The sequence below is a fragment of the Megalops cyprinoides genome, chromosome 12 (genome assembly GCF_013368585.1).
Source record: "Megalops cyprinoides isolate fMegCyp1 chromosome 12, fMegCyp1.pri, whole genome shotgun sequence".
Taxonomy (NCBI): Eukaryota; Metazoa; Chordata; class Actinopteri; order Elopiformes; family Megalopidae; genus Megalops; species Megalops cyprinoides.
Window position 1 is genome coordinate 19,795,125 of NC_050594.1, and position 27,682 is coordinate 19,822,806.

General features: G+C 43.9%; 1 protein-coding gene across 1 annotated transcript; it reads left to right on the forward strand.

Annotated features, from left to right (window-relative positions):
- The first annotated feature begins 784 nt into the window (after positions 1-784).
- On the forward strand, positions 785-21,167 carry crip2 (cysteine-rich protein 2). Its single transcript, XM_036541562.1, has 8 exons — positions 785-1,025; positions 13,999-14,093; positions 17,231-17,288; positions 17,521-17,655; positions 18,189-18,257; positions 19,088-19,182; positions 19,386-19,443; positions 19,823-21,167. The coding sequence occupies exons 1-8, from the start codon at positions 983-985 to the stop codon at positions 19,888-19,890; spliced, it is 621 nt and encodes a 206-aa protein (XP_036397455.1). The 5' UTR covers positions 785-982; the 3' UTR covers positions 19,891-21,167.
- The last annotated feature ends 6,515 nt before the right edge of the window (positions 21,168-27,682 follow it).

The window sequence follows — 27,682 nt, forward strand, 5'->3', positions numbered from 1 at the left end:
GAACCCCTCACAAATAATCCAAAGCAATCTTACTCAACTTGAAGTCCAGACTGACTCAGTCATTGCCACTCTGAATGAGTCTTTTAGAGGAAGGGGATAGAAATCAGTAACCTCAGAGATAAGGGCTGGCTTAACACCGGTCACAGGCGAGTTAACGTTAATGGGAACTCACACCGTCCTGGGAAAGCGCAGAAGAATGTTCCAGTGATGGGACCTGCAGAATGTCACCGGCTATTCAGTCTCGACACAACTAGTGTGAATGAATGAGTAACCTAACAACCACCCGTTTTGGAAAGAAACACACATTTCCTTCGGCACGAGATAACGTCAATGCCGGGGCTGGGAATTGAGTCTTGTTAAGTCTGGGTGATGTTGTGTCTGGAGACAGTAACGCTTGAAATAAGGATGGCATTTTCGCCATGATTAAAATTATGTAATGGTCTCATAACATCATCCACAGGCTCACGCACAAAATGAGAATCTATATTTAGCAAAATGTTACGCAGAACAGTGCCAGCTCACATGAGAAGCAGCAATAAATCCAAATTTCAATGGTCTAGCATTTATAATAGGATTCCAGTTCATCCTCGCTGAAAGAGAGAATTGTCCATATGTCTTGTCCAAATCGCATGTCATACGGCAATAAAAAAAAAGAAGAAAAATGGGGGGTATAAATAGCCCGCGCAAATGTCGCTGACCACTCCGTCCCCTCCCGAACTAAAAGCGATCAAGGCGATGGAAGGAGTGCGTAAAATGGGCAGGGTGGATGCCGAGCAACGGCAGAGGTTGGAGGGAGGAGCGATGCAAATAAAGAGCGGCGCTCTGATAAAGATGCCCCAGGTTTCAGTGAAAGGAGCACTTGCGACTGTGGGAGACTGAGTGAATGAGCGAGGGAGCGAGCGAGCGTGAGCGTGCATGTGAGAGCAGGGACCTGATTACCAGCCTACAAAAGATAAACGATTTCCGTTAAAATATCGAGAACATGGCATCCAAGTGTCCAAAATGCGACAAAACAGTGTATTTTGGTAAGTGTCATTGTATGTTTGTTTTTGTTCATTGCAAGCTTGCCAGCAAGCAATGTTATTAAAATTGACATCCGCCCATTTTTGAATGAAAGGGCGGTTTCAGGCGGACAAATCACGGGTAATTTTTTTTATCAATCCGGATGTTCATGCATGATCTTTACCTGTAAATTGTTAATTATATAACTGTATACCAGGTGGATAGTAACATTAGCTAATATCGTGAGCTATCAGCAAGCTTCAAACAAAACAACCAGTGTTTAGCAAGACGGCTACGTTGTAACCTCATTTTGCTTAGTTAACGTTAACCTCTATTGCTATGGGTCTGCTTTCAAGGTTTTTGTTACGTCTACCAAATAGTTGACCTGTGTATATTAATGGACAAGCTTGCTAGTAAAGAAGATATCTAGCCTAGGTTATATAAATAGCATTGCACAGAACGATGCAATCGATAAAATATACAGACAAAATAGATGCATAATTGGTTGAATACTATTAGTCTGAGTACTATTATGAATGCAACATTTCACATTTTAAAATTATAGTGGGCAATATTCTTAAAATTTGGAATATGCAATCGTCTAAGAATACCCACAGCCATTGAAAGACGTGAGCTCAAATATACCTTGATAATTTACGATCTACAAACATACGACGTTCATTTTATGTTTTGTTTGTGTGACCTATTTTCCCCCTAATAAAAAAATGTATGTTTAAGATACAGTAACACAGTAAGATACAGTAACACTCTACTAGTATAGACCTAAATTTATAAGAATCATGATGGTACCACAGAAAACAAATAAACACATTTGCATGATTTGTAGTCAAAATAAATAAATTCATATTTCCTTCAAGTTCCTTTAAAGTATATGTCCCAGGTGTGTCGGTATGTGTGTATTCTTGAGATGCTCATTGAGAACTGAGGTATTTTATAAATAAGTCATTGTGTTCAGTGCACTGAATTATTTAGGAGTGCAGCAAAAAATGTCATTGTGGATATTTTTTTTAGTAAATCAAAAAGAATTTGGTCATCACGAGACATGCTTATTCATGGCATGGTCTAAGACTGGTTGCTCTATTTTGTGAATGAATCAAAAATTATGTGTTTTGCAACCACTTCAAGCAGAACTTTTCTGTAATTCTGTGGGCTGTTGTTAATGGATTGTGTTGCGCTTGCTATGTGTCATAGTGTTGATCAATAAACATTGTCTGGTGTATCATGGTTTATCTTATACTTGTTCTTGCAAGCTTAAAATAAAACACAGCATGTATTGGATGTGTGCAGTGTAAAGGTGAGTGCATACTACCATGTCCCAGCAATGCAGGATGAGTATTGTTGTCGGGTTGGTGCTCCTTGCTCATTTGAATTTGTTAACTCTCGTCTGGAGTTATCTTGAGCAGACATATTCATTCACCGTTGGTCTGGGTCAGTTGAAACCTGGGCGGTGTGCCACGGAAATATCTCGGATTTTTCACAGCAGACTTTGACAAGGGCTGACCTTGGTCATGTTTTAGGGCTTCATGCTGCTCCCAGTTCAGCTGATCTGACACGTCATAAAGATGAGTGAATCTGCACAAATTTTTCAGGCATGATGCTCTGCAGTAGGACCCTTGCTTCCTTATGAACTGCATAGCCGTATTACACAAAGCACTCAATGACCAATCAAATTTCATGAAGGTGGGGGTGCGGCTTTTGAACTCAGTGGCAGAAATGACAGGCTTTATGGAGTAACATTGATGTTATACAAATACAGTGACTACAGTAAAAAATAATGTAAGTATCTATCTTATCTAGCTTATATTGCCTAGCTTGTAAGTTTCTAAGGTGCATGTAGCTTCTTCAGACTGTTAGGTGAGCTACTATTCAGTGTATCAGTCAGTGTTTGGTTCCTGTCCTTTTTTTTCCTGTCAGTTTAGTGTTTACTACCAGACAGACATTTTTATTAACAGTGGATTTTTTTCTGGCCTTGTGAGAGAGAAAGGAAGACACTTTTTTGACTGGTGGGAAGAAGTGGAGCTGTACGACTGCTGTCTAAAGATAACAGAAAAACTCCCAAGTGCAATGAATAGCTGAGTTGTTAATGTTTTCCCTCATGCCATCATCTACTTGACATTAGTGTAGCCGGGTTAGCAAAAAGAATTCCTCTTGCTGTTCTGTGTCCTGTTGTTACAATATTGCCATGAATTCGTAGAGGTGAACATTACATTCTTTTTGCTGGCATTTATAGGGTGAATGCCAGTATAGCTAAAACACCACCCTGGCTGATGTCTGACCACTGGGAGAAGGCATGTCGGTATGCAAGCCTCTAAGGTAGCGCTGGGTAAGGGTTTGAGTGCACAGTTATTTCATAGCTGGCAATGCTGAAAGGTGAGATTGGATGACCTTGTTGTTGGGATGTGATATTGCTTTTGTGAACTACAGGGGCATAGCGGGCGGGTGAAGTCAAGCCGACGTAGGGGGCAGTGTAGTGTGAGGTTATGGGCACATAAAGCCTTTCAAGCAGCTAATTATTTCTTGCGAATACTGTGAACAACCAAAATTCATCTGTCCAGATTACCACCAGGACAGTCCCATATTATTTTAAATATTTGCATAAGCAATATGTACTGTGATATATGATAATTGTATAGTAATGATGTTAGAAAACAATAGCCAGGTGTACAGGGATGTCAAAGGTGGAGCTTGTTTAAATTCTGAAAAGCTGGGTTACACTACTTTGTTGTTGCCAACAGTTGTTTGGCAGTGATGACACCTCTTATTATGTGATTGGTTGACACTAAATGGTGCTAGATTGTTATTTGATGTATCTAATTCTCAGTGATGGTATTATTCATTGTTTATATGCCATTTTTACAATATGATTTACAACATCATTGTTTTCAGATATATTTCTGTCACCAGGGTTTATTTTGACATGAACTGGTAAGAACATTCAGTTAAATGTAGGTTATGGGAAAGGAGCAAGGGCATATGTTCGTAGAACTAGCTAGCTGATGTCGTGATTCTAAGCTGTGATTCTTGAGGTATTGTTTAGGTCAACAGGAACCTTTGACTGTAGAGAGGGAAATAAAAACACTTCCGAGGGACAAAGTTAATGTGCTTTTCTCTTCCTTATCTCCAGTCTTCAGCTGAGCCCGCAGTGGCAACAGCACTTTGAAAATCATGCTGTTGCTAAAGTAAACTATCACTGTTTTTGCAAAAGACAAAATGGTACATGCCATGTTTTCACTAATTCATGCTTGATGTAATTTTATTGTTAGCGTTAGTACCCAAACGCTCATTTTAAATGATTTAACCAAGTTTACTAATCTATTCCTTACATCCCTAATGCAAATATATAAATGACTGATGATAGTGATGGTAGCGGTATTAGTTGTCTCAATATTTTGGTTGTACTCTGTGTCACTGTTATCCAGTGGCCCCTCACTCTGTCATGGGGGCAGAATCAATGGCATGAACGAAACCCAATTACATAATCTAAATACAGTGTCTGCTTTTGATTGCCCTATGGGCCGACAATTCCCCTGAATCTAGTCCATGGGAAAATGCAGACAGATTAGATTTAGAATACAGAAATTCCACAGGAACAAGTGGACTCAACCTCTTAACAGAATGTCACCAAACACCCCAAAGTGTCTGGTCTGCTATTCTAATGGATGCTAAGAGTTATTTTAATTTGAATGTGAATCATTACACCTTAATGATTTATTTTCTATCATCTAAAGGAAGCCTAAGGTCATATTCTATTTTTGGAAGTGGCATGTGCAATCCATTAACCTTAAAATACTTCATATACACTAGTATTTTCCACTTGTTTGAAAAGGAGGGGTTTCGTGGGCTGTTTGTTTTTCAGAGAGATTTTGAAGTTATTTATACTGTAACTACATCTGCTGGACTGCTGTTACAGTAGGCGGAGTTCTCTCAGAGTTGCCTGTTTTGTGGGTTCTATAAGTTGTTTTGTATAATATATGTCACGTGTTATTATACTTGTCATAGGGGAAGGGGAAGGGAATGACATCATAAATCTTTATTTAAATGTCATGGGGGAGTATTGAGCTCCTCTTCAAAACTATGCTGTCTGCACTAACATTATAAAATTACATGCTTTAGATACATAAGGTATCAAATGCATGATATAGCCATTTAAGAGAGTAACCTAATTATTTTCCCATCCCCTCACCTCTGGTAGATGCAGGCAAAAAAACAGGCAACCAAATGAAATGTTAAACCCACGATCTACCGATATCCTCCAAAATAGTTTTCTTTATTTGCACCAAATAGGATAAAGAGCAAATGACCCATTCTTCTGGGGAATACAACCACATTGAGTAGGCTCTACTTCCTTATGAGGATACAGTCATTCCCATCGTGGTGTTGGTGGAGCACTTAAGGATCCTTTGGGAGGAAGTACATCTGCTACAAAGCCAAATTTAAACTCTACTTTTGGTAACTCGGGGTAGTCATTGTAGGGTCATATGCTTGCTGCAGAAATGAAATCACTCTGACGTTTCTGCATATATGTGTGTGGGCATGCACATGTGTGTATGCAATTTCATGTGTGTGCGTGTGTGCGTGTGTGCGTGTGTGTGTGTGTGTGTGTGTGGCTGGGGGGGGCGTGAATGTCTCCAGCCCTCCATCCCTGGAGAGGTCTGCAGGGATCTTGGGTTCACATTTGATGCATTAGGAGTGGACAGGGTTAATGCTTGCCACACCCTCTGAGCTGTTGTTCCCTGTAAAATGCTCTTTGTCCAATGAAAATTGAAAACTAAATTTGATCATGGATTGTACGATCAGAGTCATCCCTGATGTAACCACCAAATGGAGTTGGTCCCCCTGAATGAGGGCTTTCCTCTGGCGTGGCAACCTGCACAGTTTAATGTTATTGTGCTGTGATGTGGGGCAGAGCAGAACTACTCGCTTACTGATGGACAGATGGTGCATGACATGTGATAAGACCTCCCTGGTCTTCGAACCAAAGGCTCAAAGGAGCTGGCATTACCAGTGCTGATATTTGTGTGTATTAACCCTTGCTGCTATTTCAGACAGTGAGGGGATTTTCTCTTTGTAAATCCTTGATTGTTCCACATAACTAGTATGGAACCAGTTTTCTTCTGATATTCCAGGCTACAAAATACTGTATTGTGTTACATTTATTGACTGTCTTTCTTCTCAGGAGTGTAAAGGATTAATGTATCCAACTCTCAGTGTGTGATGATGTTAAGGTTTTTGGATTTAAGATGCTTCTTTAGTGGATTAAATACTTTGGGGTGGCAGTTTGGTTTGGTTGATGTATAATGGAATGATGCTTCCAGGAATTAATACAAATCATCCTCTTGCAATGAAAGCAAAATCAATCAGATTTATTTACAGGCAGTCAAATATATGCAACAAAGCAATGGACAATCCAGAATGAAGTAGTGCATCCACTTTCATTTATTTGTCCATCTTTTGAATTCAGGTTTGGCTTGTTTTCTCATTAGTTAAAAAAAAGAACTCCATATCCCATAGTTCATTGCAGTACACCCATTTCTCTGAACACCCTGCATTCAGTGACGTGAATGCTGTAGAAAATGCATCAGGGTGTATGGATTGTTGCGAGATCAGAGTTGAGGTCTGTTGGGAGAGGACTCGGGGCAGGTCACCATTCCAGAGGAGGGGTGAGGGAGAGCACAGGGACCCTGGACTGCGACAAATGACTAAGTATGGCTGAGGCGCAGAAAGCAGCAGGGACACTGGGGCATGAGAACTGCCTGCAGACCAGGAAGTGTTCTGACCCTCAGGACAGAAAAATCTCCACCGTATTCAGTGGCTCCTTTCGCTCTGCTTCTATTCTTCCCTTTCTCCACACAAGGAGGGGGTGGGACAGGGAGTCACATTCCCCTCTACCTAGAGTGCACAGTGTACTTTCTCTCTCGCTCACTCTTTCTCCTCTCTCCTCCGCTCTCCCTCCTCTCTTTCTTCCCACCCCCTGTGGGCTCTGAATCTTTCCCTATGCTTAAGTAAGGGACCTTTTTAAAACCGTTCTGTGAAAGTACTTCATGCATCATAATGAGTGCTGACATCTCTATTCAAGTAATGTTGCTTCACACTTCCCTGTGCTTGGGTAGAGTACCCTATTTTCTGCTCTGCTGCTCCCAGAATGTTAAAATGCCCAGTCGCCGTTATGTAATGATTTCTTGCTGCTCCGTCCCTCTGTTATCCTGTGTCGTGATGTAATGCTGCGAGGCCCGTGTCTCTCGTCAGTACAGAGCATTCTCTCGCAGCACGCAGTATTGATCTCCGGCAGAAATGTGCCAGGCACCCACACAGGAACACGTGTTATTTGTGGGGAATGAACAGTAGAATTGTCAGATCCAAAATTAATTTCTTAGTAGGCATCTTATAGAATAAATACCTTTTCTATTACCAAATCTACCTTGCGCTGCACATTTTTCCCAGGAGACATGTATTTAAAATAATTTGCTTTTAGATAAGCTATAGTTTGAGCCTCCAGGCTTTTCATCTCCTTCTTCTAAGAAGAACTGCGCAGTCATATACACACTTTCTAAAATTCATGTGAGTGTCAGTTTTTCAAAGACCTAGAGATTTCCATTGCCCGTATATGGCTCAGAGCAGACATCACTAAATGCAGGATGAAAGATTCTCTAAAATGCAGTTGCATCATCTTTGGATCTTTGCATGTTCAGACTAAACATATTTTTATTTCATTTCATATTTGGCACTTCTGATCTTGGGGTGTTTGAATTGAGATTTGAATTTCATGCACTAAGCTTTAAGTGTCTGCTTTTTTTTTCCTTCTGGATCTCACAAAAATAGCATGAGGCCATTATGAATATATTTATCTTGCTTAAGGTGGGCCATGAACGGTGGAGCAGGAGGAATCCATAAATGTGTGAGAATAGAGATTGAAAGGGGCATTGGAAGGGCAGAGCAGCATTTGTGCTTTCTTCTCCGGAAATATTTTGAATATTTATTCAAATGACTGTCTGTACCTGGCTCTGAGGCTCCCAGCTGTTGCCAGAGGTTAGTTTGAGCTGGGCAGACATGGGCAGGGAGCAGGAGGGTGAGGTCATGGCAGCTTCCTATGCTCAGACAGGAAGCTAGCAGTAGTGGCAGCAGAACTGGCAGCATCAGAGCGGAATTCATGAAGCCCTTTGATTTCGAGAGAGAGAGAGAGAGAGAGAGAGAGAGAGAGAGAGAGAGGAGCCTGGCTTTGAGTGAAGCAAAGGATCATCGGAGGCTAAATTTACCCATGGATTGCATCAGCCTGGGAGTCGCCTTGAGTACCTTGCTACCCTCAGACTCTGCTACAGCCTGCTGGGTTTGGCAGGGGCGGAGACAGGGGAGAGCTGTGAGCCCAGGGCAGTTTCAGAGCTGAATCTTTATTATCTGAGTCAAGGTTGTCTGATCTGAGAATGTGCAATAGTTAGTTTTTCTAAAGAGCCTGTGTCTGAAGTAAAAAATGAAGAGAGAGTGAAGCTCTAACACCTGGTCTTTCCTGCCCGGTGGAGGCGTTGAAGGTTGAAGGTTTGGAACAGCTCTGATCCTTAGCTCCAGCCCGGCCCCCTTGCGTGGCCTCATCCTGGCTTCCCTTTGAAGGTTGCTGTGCAATTATTTGAGCTCTTTAACAATGTCATGTGAACATCACTCTGTACCCCAGCTGGCAGGGTTCTAGAGATGGGGAGGGTTTGCTGCAGGATGGGGGACGGGGGAAGTGGGGGGGGGGTGTTGGGGACAGATGGGTCCTCAACACTGATCAGTGAAACAAGAATGAGGCCAACTAACACTAAATGTTTACATAAATAATGATGCAGTGATTTCACTGAAATCCCACGCAACCGATGAGATAAACCTTTAATGCACAGAATAATCCTACTGACGATGAGTCACACGTATCCACTCCGTGCTTCATTACAATACAGTATTTTAACACATGCTTCTGCAGACATTTAACCAACAGCAAAATTCACGTTCCTGTAAGCAGTTAAGTGTTTCTTACGGATGCGGTCAGTGAGAGCATGCCTTAAATGTACAGACTGAGCACATACATGCATATAAGGTCACTGATAATGGTAATGTACAAGAAGTTTGCATAATGCTTTCCTTCTGTTTGATGAAAAGCTGCAGAGTTTGAACATGAGCCTGGCCCTGTTTCTGTTCCCCCTTGAACTCTACCCTTCTCACATTCCATTCGCTTGCCCAGCACAAACAAAACATACATACCCTCAAGCCTGCATACAGCATAATGTGTCAGCCCAGCTTCTAGTCAAAAGGCACTCACTGGTCAGATCTTCATCTACCATAATTTTCTGGATATGTGCCTGAGGACTGAGTACATTTTTGAAGTGAAGAAGACTAGGTGAGAAAATCTTTTTTGCATTCATAACCGCACTGGACATTAATTTAGATTTTTCTGTAGTGATCAAAAGTGTGACAAAAAGGTGGTGCACACTGTTCAATACAATATTGAATCAAATTACAGGCTCACATCTTAATATGTGCACGTGGCATTCAGTTCCCCAGATGTCTGGCACTGTCACCATGGAAACAGGGGTTTTTTATTGGTAATTCTAATCCAGCTTGAAAGGTAAACATACAGTGCCCTCTGTGTGTGCTGAAGGCAGGTCGTGTCCCCTTTATTGAATGTGGCACTCCAGAATGATAAGAGGGCCTCCAAATGGGAACAAACCGAAGGTTTCCCAAAACACATTCCTGTATCAGAGAGCATGCTGGGAGTTCAGCTGAGTAAATGTTGTTCATTGCACAGTGCTTATTTATCTGCAGTCACTTTTCAGACTTTGCTCAAAGTTGAAATGAGCCAGGGAAAGCCTTTCACTCTTCTCCCAAAGAGCACTGTTCTTAGCCAGGCTGTTTGGGTGCCAGTGCGCGTTACGGCTGGTAATTAAGACGCAATAATTAAGCCGCAAAGAAAATACTCGTCCATTGGGAAGGTCCCAGAAGACCCTTGTTAAATTACCAGTTCCTCATGATTACTTCCCTTTGTTAATGGCCGTCTAATCACGGCTACTGTTTTTACACAATTAACCTAATTCTGATCATCATTTTGTTCCTCACTGAGTGAAAACCATCTGCCCGAAGATGGGGACTCTCTCACCCACTGCAATTTCCTCCCCATGAAAGCGGTCCTAAAATAGCAACATCATTCCTCGTTGTTTTGCAAAAGATGAACAAAGACAGTAATGTTCATGCCTATCAATAATATTCCATTAAGGCGGACAGGATAAGATGGCATTAATACAATGAAGGTTTTCAGCATGCATTAAAGTGCTTCTCTGCTAGGACATCACAGGAGTCGTCTGTATTGGGGATGACTTGCAATGATTGTTATTTATTCATTCTTCTTCGTATTTTGTTAATGTCAGATAGATTAAATCACATACCCTTATTAACCAGGAGGGCAGCATGCTGTTTATATTTCCCATGGCAGGGTACAGTGTTACTGTTTCAGATGGAACTCTGCTTTTATTGATGCTATTACTGTACTTGGATAGACTGAGAATTCCAGGCCAAGAGGGCCTGTTGGTTCTGAAGATACCAGTGGCTCTCAGTGGAACAATCATAACAATTTCCATTGGATTTGTGATCTGGGATAAAATTGGAACTGATCAAATGAATACGAATGATCACCCCCACCCCATGCTATTTAGATGATTGCTCCAAATAACAGTGTCTACATGAGATATCCAACAAACAACTACAGATGATAGCTACAAGCTATGACCTCTCCTCGTCCTTACCACACAGAGGAGTGGTCCTGGCCACGGAATCCAGTCAGGGCTCGAAGAGGGATCCAGTCAGCTAGCACATGCAGTACAGGGAGTGGATACCAAACGCATGAAGCACATTGTTCACTCTGATGCATTATGGGAATTCAGCCGCAACCACTTGGGTGAAAGTCACTGTCTCTGAGGAGCACCAGAAGCCTGCTTTGATACCGTAATGACGAAGTCCACCCTAGTTGCCATGACAGTCTGGAAGGGAAGGGAAAACCCAGATGCGTGTATGATGCAACTGTAGATGCAATGAACTGTGATGTTTCAAAGGTCCCGTATGATATCAGAGATAAGCCTTCCTTCACCAAAATGCAGCATGCTCTCAGTTTGGAGTGTAGCTGGCTAACTCTGTGCTCCTGAATGGTTAAATTATAGCTGGCTGACATTTTGCTAAGCACAGTATATATCACTAAGAGCCTCATTAATCAATGTGTAAGCACACATTTCATTTGAAACCATGTGCATGGCAGCATTTACCTGAAGTATAATGTGATTTATCAGCTCAATGAACTACAAGGAGATCCAGGACATGCATATGAATGCGCTCAGTGGGTTAACAGCAACGAAAGGGAGAAAATCAACCATGCTTGTTTTTACTATGGTCGGTTTTTTATTCAGCCCTGTGTTCTTTTGATATCCTGTGCCATGAACAAGGTGTGTGATCTGACAACTGGGGAAATAATTTTTGCAGAAATTCTATATAAGCTGCATTGAGGTTTTAATGACTGAGCACAATGCTTTCAATGTGCCGTTAGCTCAGTGCCATACTCCACTGCTGAGCGAGTCTCTATACTGTGCCTAGAGCTGAGCAGCACTGAGCTGTGGCTGTAATTCAGTAGGAGCACGAGGGAAGTTATGTGAGGAGAGTTTGCTGACTCTGTACTGTACATTCATCTATGCCCTCAGTGGATGTATACCAACAAACCTCCAGCTTCCTCCAACTGACTTATGGTAACATCTTGGGGCTGCTGGAGTTCTAGCCATGCAGTCAGCAGTTAGGTAGGGTGGATTCGTCTATAGCCTCACATTGCTTTGGAAACATCACCCTCTGTCTAGATAAGGTTTCTTACATCATGAGAAACATGGACTGATAGGTTTCGACCACATTGCCCCAGTGTTGTGATGCAACAGCGGCCTACCTTCAGCTTTCCATTGTGTGCGCTGGAGGACAAACAATGTCTGATTCCTGAGGATTTCCTGTCGGGTTCATGGCATTTTGTGTGTGACCGTGTTTGTGCCCGTAGCATTCTCTGGCTGCTTTATGTGAGGTCACGTTCTTCCTCTGCCCTCTCTGGGGGGTTACGTTTTCTTCACCCTATCCTGTTTGTTCTCATTTATAATCACGTGTAATGTGAGCGTGTATCCATCTCTGTATGTGTGTGTGTGTGTGTGTGTGTGTACATGCAGTTACAGGCAGCAGAGTTGCCTTGTGCATAATTTTGGCCCTCAAACACCTCTCAGCTTAGAATAACATCTGTTCAATATGCAATTTGTGACCCCTGGTCTACATATAATACAACCTTCTGCTCCATGCATTTTAACATTATTCAGATGTTTATATTACATGTGGAGTAAGCGTTGGGGTCACCCTTTTCAGTACCATTGATATGTTTGAATAGTTCTTTGGTGTGGCCATCTAACAGTTCCTGCTTTATATACATAAAGGGGACAGAGAATAAACAACATCACTGCCAGTTCTTTTTTTAAACTTGTCCTGAACTTTGATATTTTTCTCTGAAATCGGGGTGTGACTTGTTTTGCTCATTGGAGTGTCTGTGTGGTCAGCCCTCAGTGTCACTGGATGTAATAGGGAAGCTAAAGCAGTTGACAGTAAGACAGATTTCATAGTAAATGTAATGCGGCTAAGAGGAGGAATTACTGAAAACAATGCTTGTTCTCCAAGCAGGAGAGAGGGATGGGGGAGGTGGAGGAAGCAGGGGTTTGACGTCTGCCTGATGTGCACAGCAACGATAAGAGAAGGTGTTTCCTCCCATGTGCAGCCCCACTCAGCTGGGCACCTCTCTGCCATTGTGTGGAAGTAGACATTTATAATTGGAAAGTGTATTATTAGGGCCTCTGGCGTTTCTGGGGGTTGGGGGTGGGGTACAGAGGAGTCTGGGAGAGTTGTTGACGTTGCTGCTGTCCAGCTGCACTTTGGCCCACGCCACTGTCGCTCCCTCAGACATGACATCATCACTCCCGCTGCATACCACGCTCCACCCTGCTCCCTCCTTCACCACAGAACACAGATCCCCATACTCCCCTCCTAGGACCTCAGGGCATAGTGTAGCACAGTGTTTTCAACTCTGATCACGGGGGCCCATTGTGTATGCTGGTTTTACTTCTAATGGAGCTCTAAATTGGTTTGACCTGAAGACATACAGGGTTGTCATTTTTTGCAAGAAATGGGTTGTGGGAAAGGTCAATGTATCAACAGAAACATGCAAATAAAGGCATTTCTTTAAATTATTTCTCATGTGTCACCAGAATGAACTGGCATTCTTAATTCTTGGACTGATAATAAATCCTGCTCAATTTACTGTTTAATAACACAGAACAATTAAATGAATAACTAATGAAGCCTCATCTGCCCCAGATTCAATAGGTTCATACTGTATTAACAAACAGCTTTTGAAAAAGCCCTTGTATTTTTTGGGGGGACACAATGCACCTTCAATAACATTTCGTCCCAGCTGGATTTATCACAGAGTAACTGGCAAGAAATGTTGAATCCAGACCAGCAGTCAGTTAACAGCTCAATCAGACCTAATCAGTCAGTGCCAGCTGAAACAAAACCCAGCAGGATGGTGTACCCCCAGAGCCATGGCTGCTGTTTTATAGGATGAAACGGACGGGTCGCCATCTGTTGCCGGCCACCAAGGTCTCACTCTGACCACATGCTGTAGGGTTCCAGCCTTCCCCTCAGACCTCCCATATCTGGGATTCTCCTACACTAGGGCTTGTGTGCTTGTGAGTATGTAGGGACAGGGAAGTGGTGGAGAGGGGTCACTCAGTCCTCCTACCAGGGAGATACTAGAGTTGAGGGAGGGAGAATGAACTGTTTTTTTCCAGATTTGCAGTGCTTATTGGATTGAAATTACATTTGCTGATTGCATTCTCTCTCTCTTTTTTTCTCTCCTCCTCTTTCTCTTTCTCTCTCTGTCTTTCTCTTCCGAAGCTGAGAAGGTGACGTCCCTGGGAAAGGACTGGCACAAGTTCTGCCTGAAGTGTGAGCGCTGTAACAAGACCCTGACAGCAGGGGGCCACGCTGAGGTGAGTGTGAGGTTGAGAGAGGGAAGCGGTCGAGATTGCAGCTGATCCAGCGGAAGCGGCCGTGCCTCGTGATTTACATACCCAAGCCGCTGCAGAAAGCTGCCATTCTGCCACCACTGTGAGAACCACAGCACCCTGTTGAGACATCTCTCCTCTGAGAAGCTGCTCTCTGTTGTAAACAGTAGACAACTGCAAGCCGCTAACAAGGCCTTTTAACACAATGTTCAGTAAAATTTTTTGTTCTTGTTGTCAATAAAATAACCCTGCTCCCAAAAAAACTACTGCCTTTGATTTTGGTTCCTGTTGGACTGTTACCTGCTTTTTTCACTCCACCTGCCAGCTAGATTTCTTTTGTATTTTGTTTATATTTGAAAAAATAAAAAAATGCAGCACAGTAAGGGTTTGCTGTCAATTAACAAACGAGCCAGCTAGCTGGCATTGGGCATAAAATCAGTAATACCTGAATAATGCTGAGGATTATGTAACGTGACCTTGGATTGATTTTAATTCCTTTAAATTTACTTGAATAAGTATATCTGCATAAAGCTAAAAGCTAAAAGCTAAAGTTAACTCTGAACTGTTTGTGAGAAGAAGCTGAGCTTTTTGTAGAAAATGTGTTTAGTTGCTGCTGAGTGATTAACATATTTTCAGGAAACTGACTTATGGGTAGTGACGTGTTGGCATGGTGTATGAGCAGCTGAGTTTTTTTAGCTGTAACCCCCTCATGAGGGAAGAAGAGGCAGAGGGCAGGAAGGAGATGGACAGTGGGTGGAGGATGAGAAAGGATGAGATGAGGGAAGATGAAAGGATGAGTAGAGAAAAGCAAGGGAATGAGTGAGTGAAAAGAGCAGGGCAGGAGCTGGAGAAAGAGAAAACAGGGGAGGTGGGGGAGCACATAGGAATAAATTGACATAGATTTCCATTCTGTAATACAGAGGGGGAGGTCAAAGCCTCTCCAGCAGTGTATTGACATTGTGACACATGAAGCATCCATCAGAAAGAGCCTCGACCCCATGGACATTACAGTAAGCTTTTTCCTAATGTATAACTGACAGGAGCCCATCACACAGACAGTAACAGTAGGTCTGCAGTATACTGCAGCTGGAGCATGGTATACCACCATGCTAATTTGCCAATACTTACGGCATCCAGTGGTGTGCAGCGCTGTTTGGCTTGTCCGGCTCAGTCTCACAGACTCTGGTTAAAAAGGTCAAACAAAAGGATTCCTGCCATCTCCATGACATCAGTCACAGCAGGAAGTGCTCGCACAAAAGCCCCTGACTGACACGTCTTCCCCAGAGAGCTCCTCCCACAGACGTTCAATCACAAGCTTAAAGACAGATTTGTGCAGCGGACATTTTTTTTTCCCATTTGTTTTTGCTGTCTGCGGCAGCAGAGGTAACCGTTACCACAGGGCAGTTACCTTCAGATTTGGTTCTTTCTTGATTTGTTGAGCCTTGTTGTTTATTTCCCTCCCCCCAGTACAGCACTGTCCCCAGGTCAGTACAGGAGAAGCAGGGCAGTTGGTTTTGAGGACAATTACCCCCCAATTCTGAATGATATTGTTCTACCTTTAATCTCTATATGATTACACGTCCTCTTTCTAGTCTCCGGTAAGATCTCCTAAATCCCGCTGAAGGCTGCGTTGCCATGGTGAGGGCCTGGCTCCTGTGTGTTATGTCATCATGGAAACGGAATGGGTGGGTGCGAGTTCGGTGCCACGCTGTATGAGCAGGAAAAGCTGAGTGACGGGAATGCCAGGGTACAGAGTGTGTCCCACCGCAGGAACGCGGCGATCTTTAAACCGGAGTCTGACTGTCAGCACTGTGGGATGAGGGGTTTCCGGGCCTCTTCAGCAGATGGCTTTTGGCTCTCAAAGATTAGGTCGTTACAACTCTAGTAACACTCTCCCAAATGTCCCCTGATCGTTCCTAATCTGTGGCCCACGCGGCATTCGGGGCAAGGCTCGAGTTTTATGAGGGAGAGGAGGGATGAATAGGGATGTTGTGGGTGTCGGGAGAGTACGGCCGGGGCGCGCCGGGAAACGAGTGGGCTGGGACTCGCTGCCGGGAGGAAACTCGCAGGGGAACGTCCCCTCGCATGAGTGAGAGGCGAACCCGCGGAAACGGGGCCGCTGTGAGTGGGCTGGAGCAGAGCTGGGAACAATGCAGCCCAGTGTGAGAGAGGCTGTCTGAGAAAGCCATCACTGCAGAGCCTGGACTCTGGTCTGCTCTGTTGCATCTTCACTGCAGGTGTGTGTGTGTGTGTGTGTGTGTGTGTGTGTGTGTGCAAATCTGAAGGAGCTGGGTCCACCTGGTTATAACCATCACTTGATAATACATTATCAGTGCAGGAAAGTCTGGCCTCCTTTGTTCCCGTAACGTGCATTTTCTGATCTTCTGCGCTCATGGTTAAAACGCACGCAGAGGTTACCCTGAGGTCCAGCATGGGAGTGAGGATTGTGGGTACTGTCTCAGTGCCAGTCCTCTTGCTCGCCCCAGCGCTGTGCTCATTGTATTGGCATCATCGCTCGCCCCTCTGAGTGTCCAGCTATTCTGGTCCAGTCCCAGGTTCCTCCCCTGCCCCCGGGCTGTTTCCTGGGCTACGCTTATCTAGCCAGGCCTGTGACTGACGTGGGGGCTCTGATAACCCAGCTTCCGTCTCTGGCCCTGATGCGGGCTCCCGGTCCCTCTGACTCCTCCCCCGGGGACGCTGTGTTTAATTCATCAACATTGCCTGTCTCTTAGTAACTGCCACTCTTATCGGAGGGCGGGAATGTCTGTGTGTTCTATCACGGCAAGCAGCTCAAGTGGATCAAGGAATCAGGAATCAAATGGCCCCGAGCCCTTGAAATGGAAATTACAGACATGGCCAAATACCATTGGCAGATGGTTTACTTCATAAATTGGATGTAAAACTAAATGTATACTTGAGTTCCTCACCAGTGTTTGTAAAGCATATAAACATAGACTTGATATGATTGTGTACATTTGTAACATGGAAAAAAACAGGTTTGAAATACTGATGGTAGGAGGATGAAGATGGTTTAACTGCATGTCACACTGACTGCGTATCTCTTTGACTCTTTAGTGTGACTCACCTCATCTTATTTCTGTTCACTCTTTCACTCTCTGCAGCATGATGGGAAGCCCTACTGCCACAAACCCTGCTATGCTGCCCTCTATGGACCAAAAGGTACAGTGCCTCACTTCAATTATTAATACTCATTAAGGTCCTTATGTCCTGCACACGTTAAAAAGGATTTTGTTCTTCAATTATCCTCTCTGTCCCACTGGATTCCATCATTCCCCACAGAGCTCCTTATTTGCCTTTATCTGATGGAGACGTTCTGCAAATTGCTGTAATCCCTTTGCAAACACGTTACACACATGTGGGCCGAGCTCACCTTGTCCCTCTACCTCTCCAGGTGTGAACATCGGGGGTGCTGGCTCCTATATCTATGAGGCCCCTGTCAACAACGCGCCTGCCAGCGTTCCCGTGGAAACCGCCCCTAAACCTGAGGAGAAGAAGGCGTCTGCGCCCCCCAGGGGTCCCGTGAAAGGTAAACAAGGGGATGCTGAGCAGTCTCTCCTTTTTATAATGTGGCCAAACCAAGCAGGAATGGTCCCATGGAAAAGTGATGTAACCAGGAGCTATCAGCCAAGTGCTGCAGGTGTACTGTGATAGAGCACAGTAAGGACAAAAGAGCAGAGTGTCACTGTGGGATATCTGTCACTGCGACATCCCCTGATAAGGCAATCTCGGTGACTTCACTCTAGAGAGATGTGGGCTTTCCAGTCCTGGTGACGTCACAGGAAGTTGGTGAGGCAGGGTTTTCCCCAGAAGTGTGTTAGAGGCCTAACTTTCACTCTCTCACTCTCTCTCTCTCTCTCTCTCTCTCTCTCTCATAATTTATATGCATTACCAGGGCTGTGGTGTTTGTTTAAATATTTTAAATGGTTTAAATTTGTTAAAATATTCTGTTTTTAGTGCGGCCTTTCTTGTTACAAAGCATAAGGAGGTGGGTTGCACCATTTGCATTGGTTAATGGTGACTATATATTCCCCCTTTCCCCTCTCTCTTTGTTCATTCCAGCTGCGAGCATCACCACCTTCTCCGGGGAGCCCGCCATGTGCCCCAGATGCAACAAGAAGGTGTATTTTGGTGAGTTCTGCTTCACAAAAGCTACATTACAGTGGTCTTCCTCAGTGCTGTCGCATGTCTCTTTAGGTGACTCCACAGTGGATCAGGTGCATTTGGTCTTGCATCAGCTGAGTCTTGTGTGGAAGAGCAGTCACCACCTGCAGATGCCAGCTGCAGACAGTGAGTGGCTCTTCTACACAAAACCCTGTGTGTCTGTCACCTCACAGAGCCAGTGGATGGCCAGTGTGAGGGTCATTTGTAGAACCACAGACTGTAGCATCCAACCACTCCACCACTGGCAGCAAGAGCACCAATCACAAGACTGGAGGGGCTTACGTCAGTCAAATGGATTTTTTTTTGTTTTGTCACTGAGATATGACATTTAAACAGATTGCCACATCAGAATGTCTCTGTATATTCATTCGGCAGTCTCACAAAGATCTTTCTGTTGCTGTCGGAGTTTACTTGATACTGCTGTTTAAGTGAACAGTGCCCTCTGGTGGACACAATCTGAAATAGTGAAACATCCGGGTAATTGGGCTAATTCAACAGAAGCATTAACAAGACCGTAAGAGGGAAAATTTAAAGCTATTTTTCATAGATTTTCCAAAAGCAATATTACAGGTAACATTGTATATGTGAAAGCTTATCAAGGCTATGAGAATGTTTTGGGGAACTTTAAAGTATGGAGAAACCACAGCTGAGGACTGAGTTGTTATGTTTGTATCTGACTGAATAATGGACCTTCCCTCCCTTTGCCTGAAGCACATACTAAAATGGGGGGGACTGGGGGTGGGGCCGGCGGTAGTAGGAAGTCACCATGGTGACATGTGTCTTTGTCTGTGTGACAGCGGAGAAGGTGACATCTCTGGGAAAGGACTGGCATCGTCCGTGTCTGCGCTGTGAGAGGTGCAGCAAGACCCTGGCTCCAGGCAGCCACGCTGAGGTGAGACATGACTGGAGACCTGGCGGAGCAGAGTGAGAGGGGGGTGAGAGAGGGAAGCGCCGAGGAAGGGAGGATGACAGAGGAGCAAATGGAGTGACAGCATTAGAGGAGCAGAATGACTTTCCACAGTGGCATAATTATGAAATCAATAATTGAGCATGTGCATGTGATTTCATTCGTGTAATATTTCTGTTCTGTTGCAGCATGACGGACAGCCTTACTGCCACAAGCCGTGCTATGCTGTTCTCTTCGGGCCCAAAGGTATCCACAATTCCAGCTGTGTGCTTAATGATGACCTCTAGGTGGAGCTACTGCCACATACACAAAAAGTCGTATCAACTTCAGGTTGCAGGATCATTGAACAACAACAGCGTTTTATTTTCGTATCTTTTTAGTTATTTTTCTACTACTGTGTCATTGAATTCCCACAAATATATTAAGCCTGGTCAATATATTATATATAATTTAAATTTTTGCTAAAACTCATGTTGTAGGTTTTCATGAAAAAGCTGATTTTTTGCATTTAACTGCCCCACCTGAGCAATATCTCTACACTACAACTATACTCTAGCAATCAAAAGCACATCTTGCGTGCCTGCTTGCAGGCGATTCACTGAAGCCACCTTCTGCTTTGTTCCAGGGGTGAACACAGGAGGTGTCGGGAGCTACATCTATGACAAGGAGCCCAGCACCGAAACCCAGCCCTGAATCTGTGTCCACCTGCACCCCAGCCCCTCCCCCCACCACCTCCCCCCCAGGCTTAGATAACTACGACTCAGTCTCCGACACCCCTGACTGCACTGGCCCCTAGCCCTCAGTAACACCGCTCCCACTGACTCCCCGTCTGCCTGAGAGTGTGCGTGAGCCTATCTGCACTACAGTTCTCAGAATATTGACAAATGAACATGCATCAACACCAAGACATGGAGGCCCCCTCTCACAATATATGTGTAAATATTCAAGAGTATGTTTATACATCTTTTATATAGGTTGCTGCTCATTTTGATCTGATCACCGTATCTACACTGATCTACTCTGCTGATCACTGTATGGCTAGATACAGTTAAATTTTTTTCCCAGATTGTTCAGCATCTCAAATGTGATACTTTACACTGAGAGTGTGTACTGGGACTATAAACTTAATATCTGGACAGATCAAATTATTTTTGGGAACACGACCCCAGACAGTCAGATCAAAGTATCACAGGGCCATTGTTTTTAAACGCCTCTGAGTCCGTGCTGACAGATAGATGAATCTCACATAGGAAAGTAGAACCCAGGTGCTCTGTTGAACCATTGCCATAAATCTGTGTGAGATTTTAAAGACACAGATTTATGGGTTGGCTCCTTGACAACATTCTTACTGATAAAGTAGATGATAGAAAAATATTTTCGCTCCAGTCAGAAATGCCCGGCTGATTTTTACAGTCAGTAAAGGAAATGGTGCGTGGCTGAAGCTTTTCTTTGGGAGGGGAGGCTTGTAGTGTGCACTCTTGAGGTTGACAGGGTAGACTAACAGGGGCAGGAGGGCCAGTAAGTGGTATACAGGGGAGAGAAGTTAAAATATTTATTGATTTATTATTTTTTTTACCAGAAAGTATACACAAAACAAACATTTTACCAAGCTGGAGGAAGAGTGGATTTTTAAACATTATTTGCCCTTTTTGGAAGAAATATTTCTACACAATGAAACTCTCAATTGTCTGACTTGACGACTAGAAAGCTATTCCTGTAGTTTTCTTGAAATGGTAATGAACAAATTGAAGTGTTAGCTTTCCCAATAGGATGTAGACTATAGAAACCTGCAACTTAGACACAATAGGTGACATTCTGGAAGAATATGCACCAGTATTATATTGCTGTTACTATGATTTTGGTCATGTTTTGTGTAGTATTGCATTGAGCACTTAAGGACTGTCAGGAAATGTGCACTGAAGTCCTACGGCTTCTCTCTTTGTAATCCTTATTAAAGTTTACATGCTGTTCTTCTGTCATCTTCTGTGGTTTCTTTCAGGAAGGTATTGGTGCATATTATTTAATGGTGATGCATGTAAACATTGTCTTCTGGTGTGCAGTTTTCCCCCTTGTGGGTCACATTGGCCTTCTGCCAGTGTTACACTCCCAGGTATAAGTGAATACTTAGTGAGTTAATTAGTAATCACATCATCACTGTGGCCAGCTCCCACATGAGAGGAACACAGTGGACCCCACCCCTGGGTAGTAAACACCCAGTCCTGTAGATAACCTCATCTGCTCTTGCAGGTGCCCCGCCTTCAGACAGAGCCCTGGATAATATTGGCTAATGTACAAAGCAGCAGGGATACAGACAGTGGATCTGTTGAATCACTGTCTGTCCTGGGACTATGATACGCTTCCAACTCCATTCATTGTGGCAGCGGCACATCCCACTTATCAAGCCGGCACATGACAAAAGGGGGCCCTCTTTTCCACTATTTAATCAGCTGCCGAAACAAAGGGGAAAGCTGTAAGTCTGTGCTACCTAGTGAGGACATGACTGATGATGTGTGTTTCCTTTGTCTGCTGTGAGCGGAAAAGAGCAGCTGCTGCTTTTTTGGTCATATGAGGACACGTCTCCTGTTGTTTACATGGCATTACCAGCACTTCCAAGAGCTTGACTGATTTTGTCTGTGGAAGCTCAGAGTCAAAAGGTTTTATCAGGGGCACCAAACTGGGGATGAAATTAGTGGGAATGCATTTGATCCGTCAATCCTTTGTGAATTTTACAGAATAACAAATGGCATCTACCACATGAGTAAATAGATAATAAATGTAATAAAGTTGAGGGAGGAGGCCAGACAGGCAGCAGTACGTACACAATGTATACGCACAGTGATTTATCAAGGTGAGGGAGGGATAGCAATTAATTATTACATGACAGTTTCAGCCTTACGTCATCTTTGAAAAACGTGACTGAACCGCTTTAAGAGTTTCACCACAACAGTGGGGACAGAAGAAAAGAGTGATTACAGAATACAAAGCATGCACCTGCTCTGATCATACACCTGTTTCCTGCCATTCACCAAACAGGAGTTCATTCACCGCTAACAATACCAATCATGGATCCCCCTCTGGAGAATGCAGCAGGTTAACGAATCTTTGCAGCCTCTAAAATGAAGCTATATAGGATATGATGTTGTATTGGTATATCAGAGTTTTGTCTCTGGTCCGTGAGGGAAGACAAAAATTTCATAACTTAAATTGCTGGACCATGTTGCCCCACCCATCAAGAGGATCGAATGCCTGGATACACAATAGATGCTTCGTTGATAACGGACTCGGCGCAACTGCTACTGAGGCCTGCTACTACCGAAGAAATCATTTTCTCAGTCATGAACCTTTAAGTGTGAGCGAAATCTAGGGGCACAAGTCTGTACATGCACATCTATCCCAGTCCTCCAAAGCTGCCAAATAAAACAGCCTGGAGATTAAGATCATTTAAAGAGCAGGATTAAGGACAGGGTGTCTGCAGCATCGGCTGAACTTCAACTCATTCCGCTGGCTAGAAAAGTCTGCTCTGTGAGTCCTGAAACTTAACTAGCCTGTTAGAGCAGCAGACTTCAAATAAAACCGTCTTCTTCAGTTCTCACTCTCCAAAAGGTTTCTGTTTCTGTGGAAAAAAAATCTGTTGGAGTCTGGCCTTGGTGGAATAATGGCAGGTTTTGTGAGGTTTTACTGAGCAAAAGATTTCACTCAAATCATAAAGGTGTTACATAAAGGTACACCTTGGAATTACTTTCCAAAAATTTCCTTTGGGTCCATGAAAATGGTGCAGTAATCCCATAATGGGCAGAACTAAGTAGTCACTGTGCTACTCCAACCTGCATCATAACTTTCTGGATATTTTCGTAAAGGGGGTGAATTGTTCAGTAATAGTAATAGGGCCTGTGGGTCACTGCAGAGAAACCCATTTGGACGCTGTGTGTTTTCCATATATTTCTCCATCACCGGCCCAAAGACTCAGTCTCCATCATAACAATGAGCGAGCCAATCATACATACCATTCAGTGAACCAATCACACCACTGGCCAGACATAAGCCTACTAACAACAGTCCCTTATACTGGACATACTGTATCCTAAATAGACTTGAATGAATTCCTTAATCATTTTTAATTTCAATGATCTCTGTAAAGACTCTTTCTTTCAACAGATGAAATTACTGAAACAGTACAAGAAATGGTCATGCGATCAATTGGATGCCTAGTTTTAAGACAACGACAAAGACCTGTCAATGACTGTTCTGTGCTGACGATAACAAATCACAAGACATTGCTGCTGGAGGTAGACATCGCTGCTGAAGGTAGAGTAGAGGGATGAAAGAGTGCAAAAACCCACCAGTTCCTACTTTACTGCCCAACACTACCATCATCCTCATCATCACCATCATCACCATCATCATCATCATCACCATCATCATCATCATCATCATCCTCAATATGACCATGCTCCAGCCTTCCCTTTCTCTCAGCCTCCCACTCTATGTCTGTTGCCTGTTGTAATCAGCAGCAGATGCAGAGCTGGCCGCACCTAAACTCGCAGATGCTCTTTAAACTGAAAACACATTGTATTCTTATTTATCTGTCTGTTTATCGGCTATCTGCGCAAAGCGCAAAGTTCAACCGCAGAGGCCAGGTGTACATCTTGGACAGGGATGGTGAGCTCTTGACACTGAGGGCCAGAGGGTTCCTGTGGGTTTTATAAATGCCATTTGTGTACGCGCCCATGCCTGCCTGGGGGAGAGGACCTTAATGGGCCTTTAAACCACGTAATTATGGTCATGGCGTGATGAAGAGAGAAGGTGGAATCAAATCCAGAGGCCCCCGCAGCCCTCGCGGACTGCAATCCCAGCAGACTCTGTCCTGTCCCTCCCTCCTCAGATGTGCTTTTGGTGCGCACGTAATCGCTCGGCGCTGGCAGCGAGAGCGGCGTTGCAGTTTGATGAGTGTGCAAACACTAGGCAGCGCGACGCTCCTCCACAGTCAGGTCTGATCCAGGAGCTCGTCTCCCGCCGTGCAGCCTGCTGCGACGAGCCAAAGTCTTCCCCTGTACACAAACCCATCACAGCAAGGGGAGCGGAGGAGAGGGGAGGAGGGCCATCGCTCAGAACGAGGCAGCTGCTTTTTGTGCTCATGTCAGCTCCGGCCCTTAGCGTGTGTCGGGGATGTTGGGAAATCCGACAGCGAGAATGTGGAGGCATGAATGGAAAAGTTTTTTGGACGCAACCTGCTATCTTATGATGAAGTGCAGACTCACCAGAGGACATCACTTGGCAGGGCCATGCGAAGGCGGCCCTGGAAAAGACATCACAGATTAGCCGACCCACCCTGTTCCCCTTTCATAGTCTCCTCCAACAATAACAGAAATCGGACCTTTGAATCTCTCCCTCTCACTCTTCTTTATCAGCCCCTCTGGATCCTACCTCTCTCCAGCCAGTCTTGCCCTACCAGTTACTGTGCTGCTGTATAGTGGTGTGATTCTGCCTACGCCTTGTGTACACACTCGGAACAAACCCATGGGCAAATCTCACACACCCAATGTACCATAGGCAGCTATGGAATCAAAAAATCTTGATATGCTTTATATGAGTATGTATCAGACTTATGTCATGGTAAATGGAAATGCATGATTGGGCAACTCCCAATCATAAAGTTACCATAAAAATCAAGAATCTGTACTCCACGTGCAAGATTGTGTTTTAAGTGCAAACCCATCCTTCTTCTGCTATTCCTCCAGAAGCCTCATAATTACTGGTTCATTTCATTATATTACATTCACTTACATTACATTGCATTCATTTTATGTATTCGGTTCACAAGTCCAGCCTTGAAATTATAAGAACAACACTAAGATCAAAGATCGTCCCTTTACAGCAGTAAACAGCTCCACGTTACAGCAGTAAACAGCCCACTCCAGATTGGCTTTTTCAAATTTTACAGACGCTGTCTACGTTATCTCATCCTGCACCCTGGGGACAGGAAATGCCTTTGAAATTAACCCTGCAAAATTGCTGCCACTTCTGTACACCAAGCCTGGTCTTTTCCCCTCTTTTGTCCCAATATTTCCTGTTATGTTCAATCCAAAACTCTCTCTCTCTGTTTATGAAATGCTGCTTCTCTACAGGCTTCCCAACCCAGCCAAAATTCAGACAGAAACTTCTGGCCAACAGTATTCCTTTCCGTCACCCAGCTCGAGAGACATTCCTGAGCAGAATACCTTTGGGCATCACGACTGCAGACCACTCACACCAGTGGGATTCAGACAAATATACATCATTAACAACATGAGTTACTTTGTCCTATAAATCAAACCGGAGCTAACTGGCATCCGAAATCCAGCTGCCTCCCGCTCCGTTTGAGTGACAGCTGGAGGAGGAAGAGCTGTTACTGTTTCCTCATCTCTGCTGATGTCATTGCACATTCAAGCCTGGTCAATGACAGCATTGTCTGCAGCCACACCCCTGACATCACATCACTGTACCAGCCACACCCTCATGTCAGAAGGAATCAAACATGGGATGAGTTTTGCTCGCCTGAAGTCCTCAGTGTTTCGAGCAACTTTCCTAAACTGATGTGGAAATCAGATATAAAAATTAATTGCTGGTTTATGTGAATGATGTGAATGGAATTGAGTCCCTCCGTGTGGTTAGTTATTGGTGGTTACCCTGAGCACTTAAAATCCCATTCAGGCCTCTTTTTTTGCTATATTTATTTGAAGACAGCATGTGACTTCACAAACCCTTTTATTACAGATGCTTTAAAAAGCATCAGGAGAAATAGGAAAGTAAGGGAGAGGAGGAAGAGAAATGAGACGGGGAACCAAGGGGAACCATTCAAATTTACACAGCTTCAATTGTGTGAGCAACGTGTTTGCACTCTTGTCTGTTTCACTCTCCTCTCTTTCACAAACTGCCTCAGAGCTGGCTTCAAATAAAACAGGACCTAATTCTTAAGCACGGCTGGGCTGTAGCCTACTGCTAAATGTGTGACCTCGTCTGTGATAGCTCAATCTGCCCTGCCTCAAGTTATCCCGCTCTTCACGGCGCACACAATCCAGAGGACTGCTCTGAGAACCATTTCTCTTCTGCAGCACACTGTACACCCACACAGCTGCAGATTTTTTCTCAGATAAATTCTTCAGTGGTCTGAAAATATTCCCACATCAACCCACCACCGGGACCAATTGAACATTCCTCTATCACTTGGGAAAACAGTTTTTTTTATTATTATTATTTTTGTGTGTGAGTGGCTGGAGAGAAATCACTGTTTGTTTATATTTTGAGGAGACCGTCTCCATGACAACGAAGAATACAGCATTCCGGTATATTTTTACATCCTCCCCCATTTTTAATCATATAGCAGGAATTTTATATCAAACACTGATGTCCAGCTCCTTCTTTTTTACAAAGCTAAGCTGGCCTGAATGTCTGTATTTTTCATTGTCAGAAGAGGAACATTTTGAGTTAGAAAAAAGGGAAAGGAACAGTGTGGAACAGTTTTTAGTTTCAGCCCTGGTTAACTGTGAAATCTCTTTTTCGAAAGAACAGAAACTTGTTTTAACTGTTTCAAATTAAATTGAAAATTGTTTTAAATTTTGATCTGCACTGAGTTTTGAGCTTTATGCTATTATTTTCACCTCACGTTCCCTCCCCAAGGAAGAGGTATGACCATAGTCATGTCATCCCATTCGCGCTAGTCAAAGTAGGACTCCACAAACAGACATGACATTTGATTAGTCAAATCAGGACTCAACCAAAAGGAACCGCATTTGGTTAATCCAGAGACTCAGCAACCACACCCAATGAAAACACAGCCCATGTGGTGCTTCAAAAATCCATTTTTAACTCATCCATAAAAAAAACTGGTCCAATTTTTTGGGACCTGAGTATCTCATACACTTTATGTGTGTATTACGGCTATAGAGTTACTGTTTCAAAACTTTTTAGGTTCATCTGTAACCACTCCCACTTGAACTTGACATTCCACACCCATGTTTCACACCCACTGTTCATCTCTTGGACCAATGGGCTCGTGTAGTCACAAGAAAGAACATATGATTCATAAAGAGTTCATAAAAGGAGTGGATCCGGATGGGATAGAGAGCAAGCTGGACTAAAGGGAGAGACAGGGAGACCTTTCACTGAATCCCCACCTGCACCTGCACCCACTCCTAGTTTCTCTGCTGTTAAACACCACAGTTAGTGAAACAGTTAAAATATAAGCTGATACAACAAACCAAGAGGCAGCACAGCACAGGGGTCAAAATAATGAGGCAGAGAAGTTGCCTTGAGTGGCTAGTACCACACCATATGTAGCGCTGCAGCAGGAGGACAGTCTGCCTAACTATACTCACTCCCCCATTTTGTCGGGGCAGTGTGCATCTTGTCAGAGTGTAATTCATATGCTACACATTAGCATGTGTCTCATATGCCTCACTGTGTGTTTCCGGTCTGTGTGTTCCTCAATGGTGTCAATCCACTCTAA

Coding starts and splice junctions, on each gene's coding strand:
- crip2 (XM_036541562.1), top strand. CDS start 983: ATGGCATCCAAGTGTCCAAAATGCGACAAAACAGTGTATTTTG. Junction 18,258..19,087: donor CAACAAGAAGGTGTATTTTG/GTGAGTTCTGCT, acceptor TCTGTGTGACAG/CGGAGAAGGTGACATCTCTG. Junction 19,444..19,822: donor TGTTCTCTTCGGGCCCAAAG/GTATCCACAATT, acceptor GCTTTGTTCCAG/GGGTGAACACAGGAGGTGTC.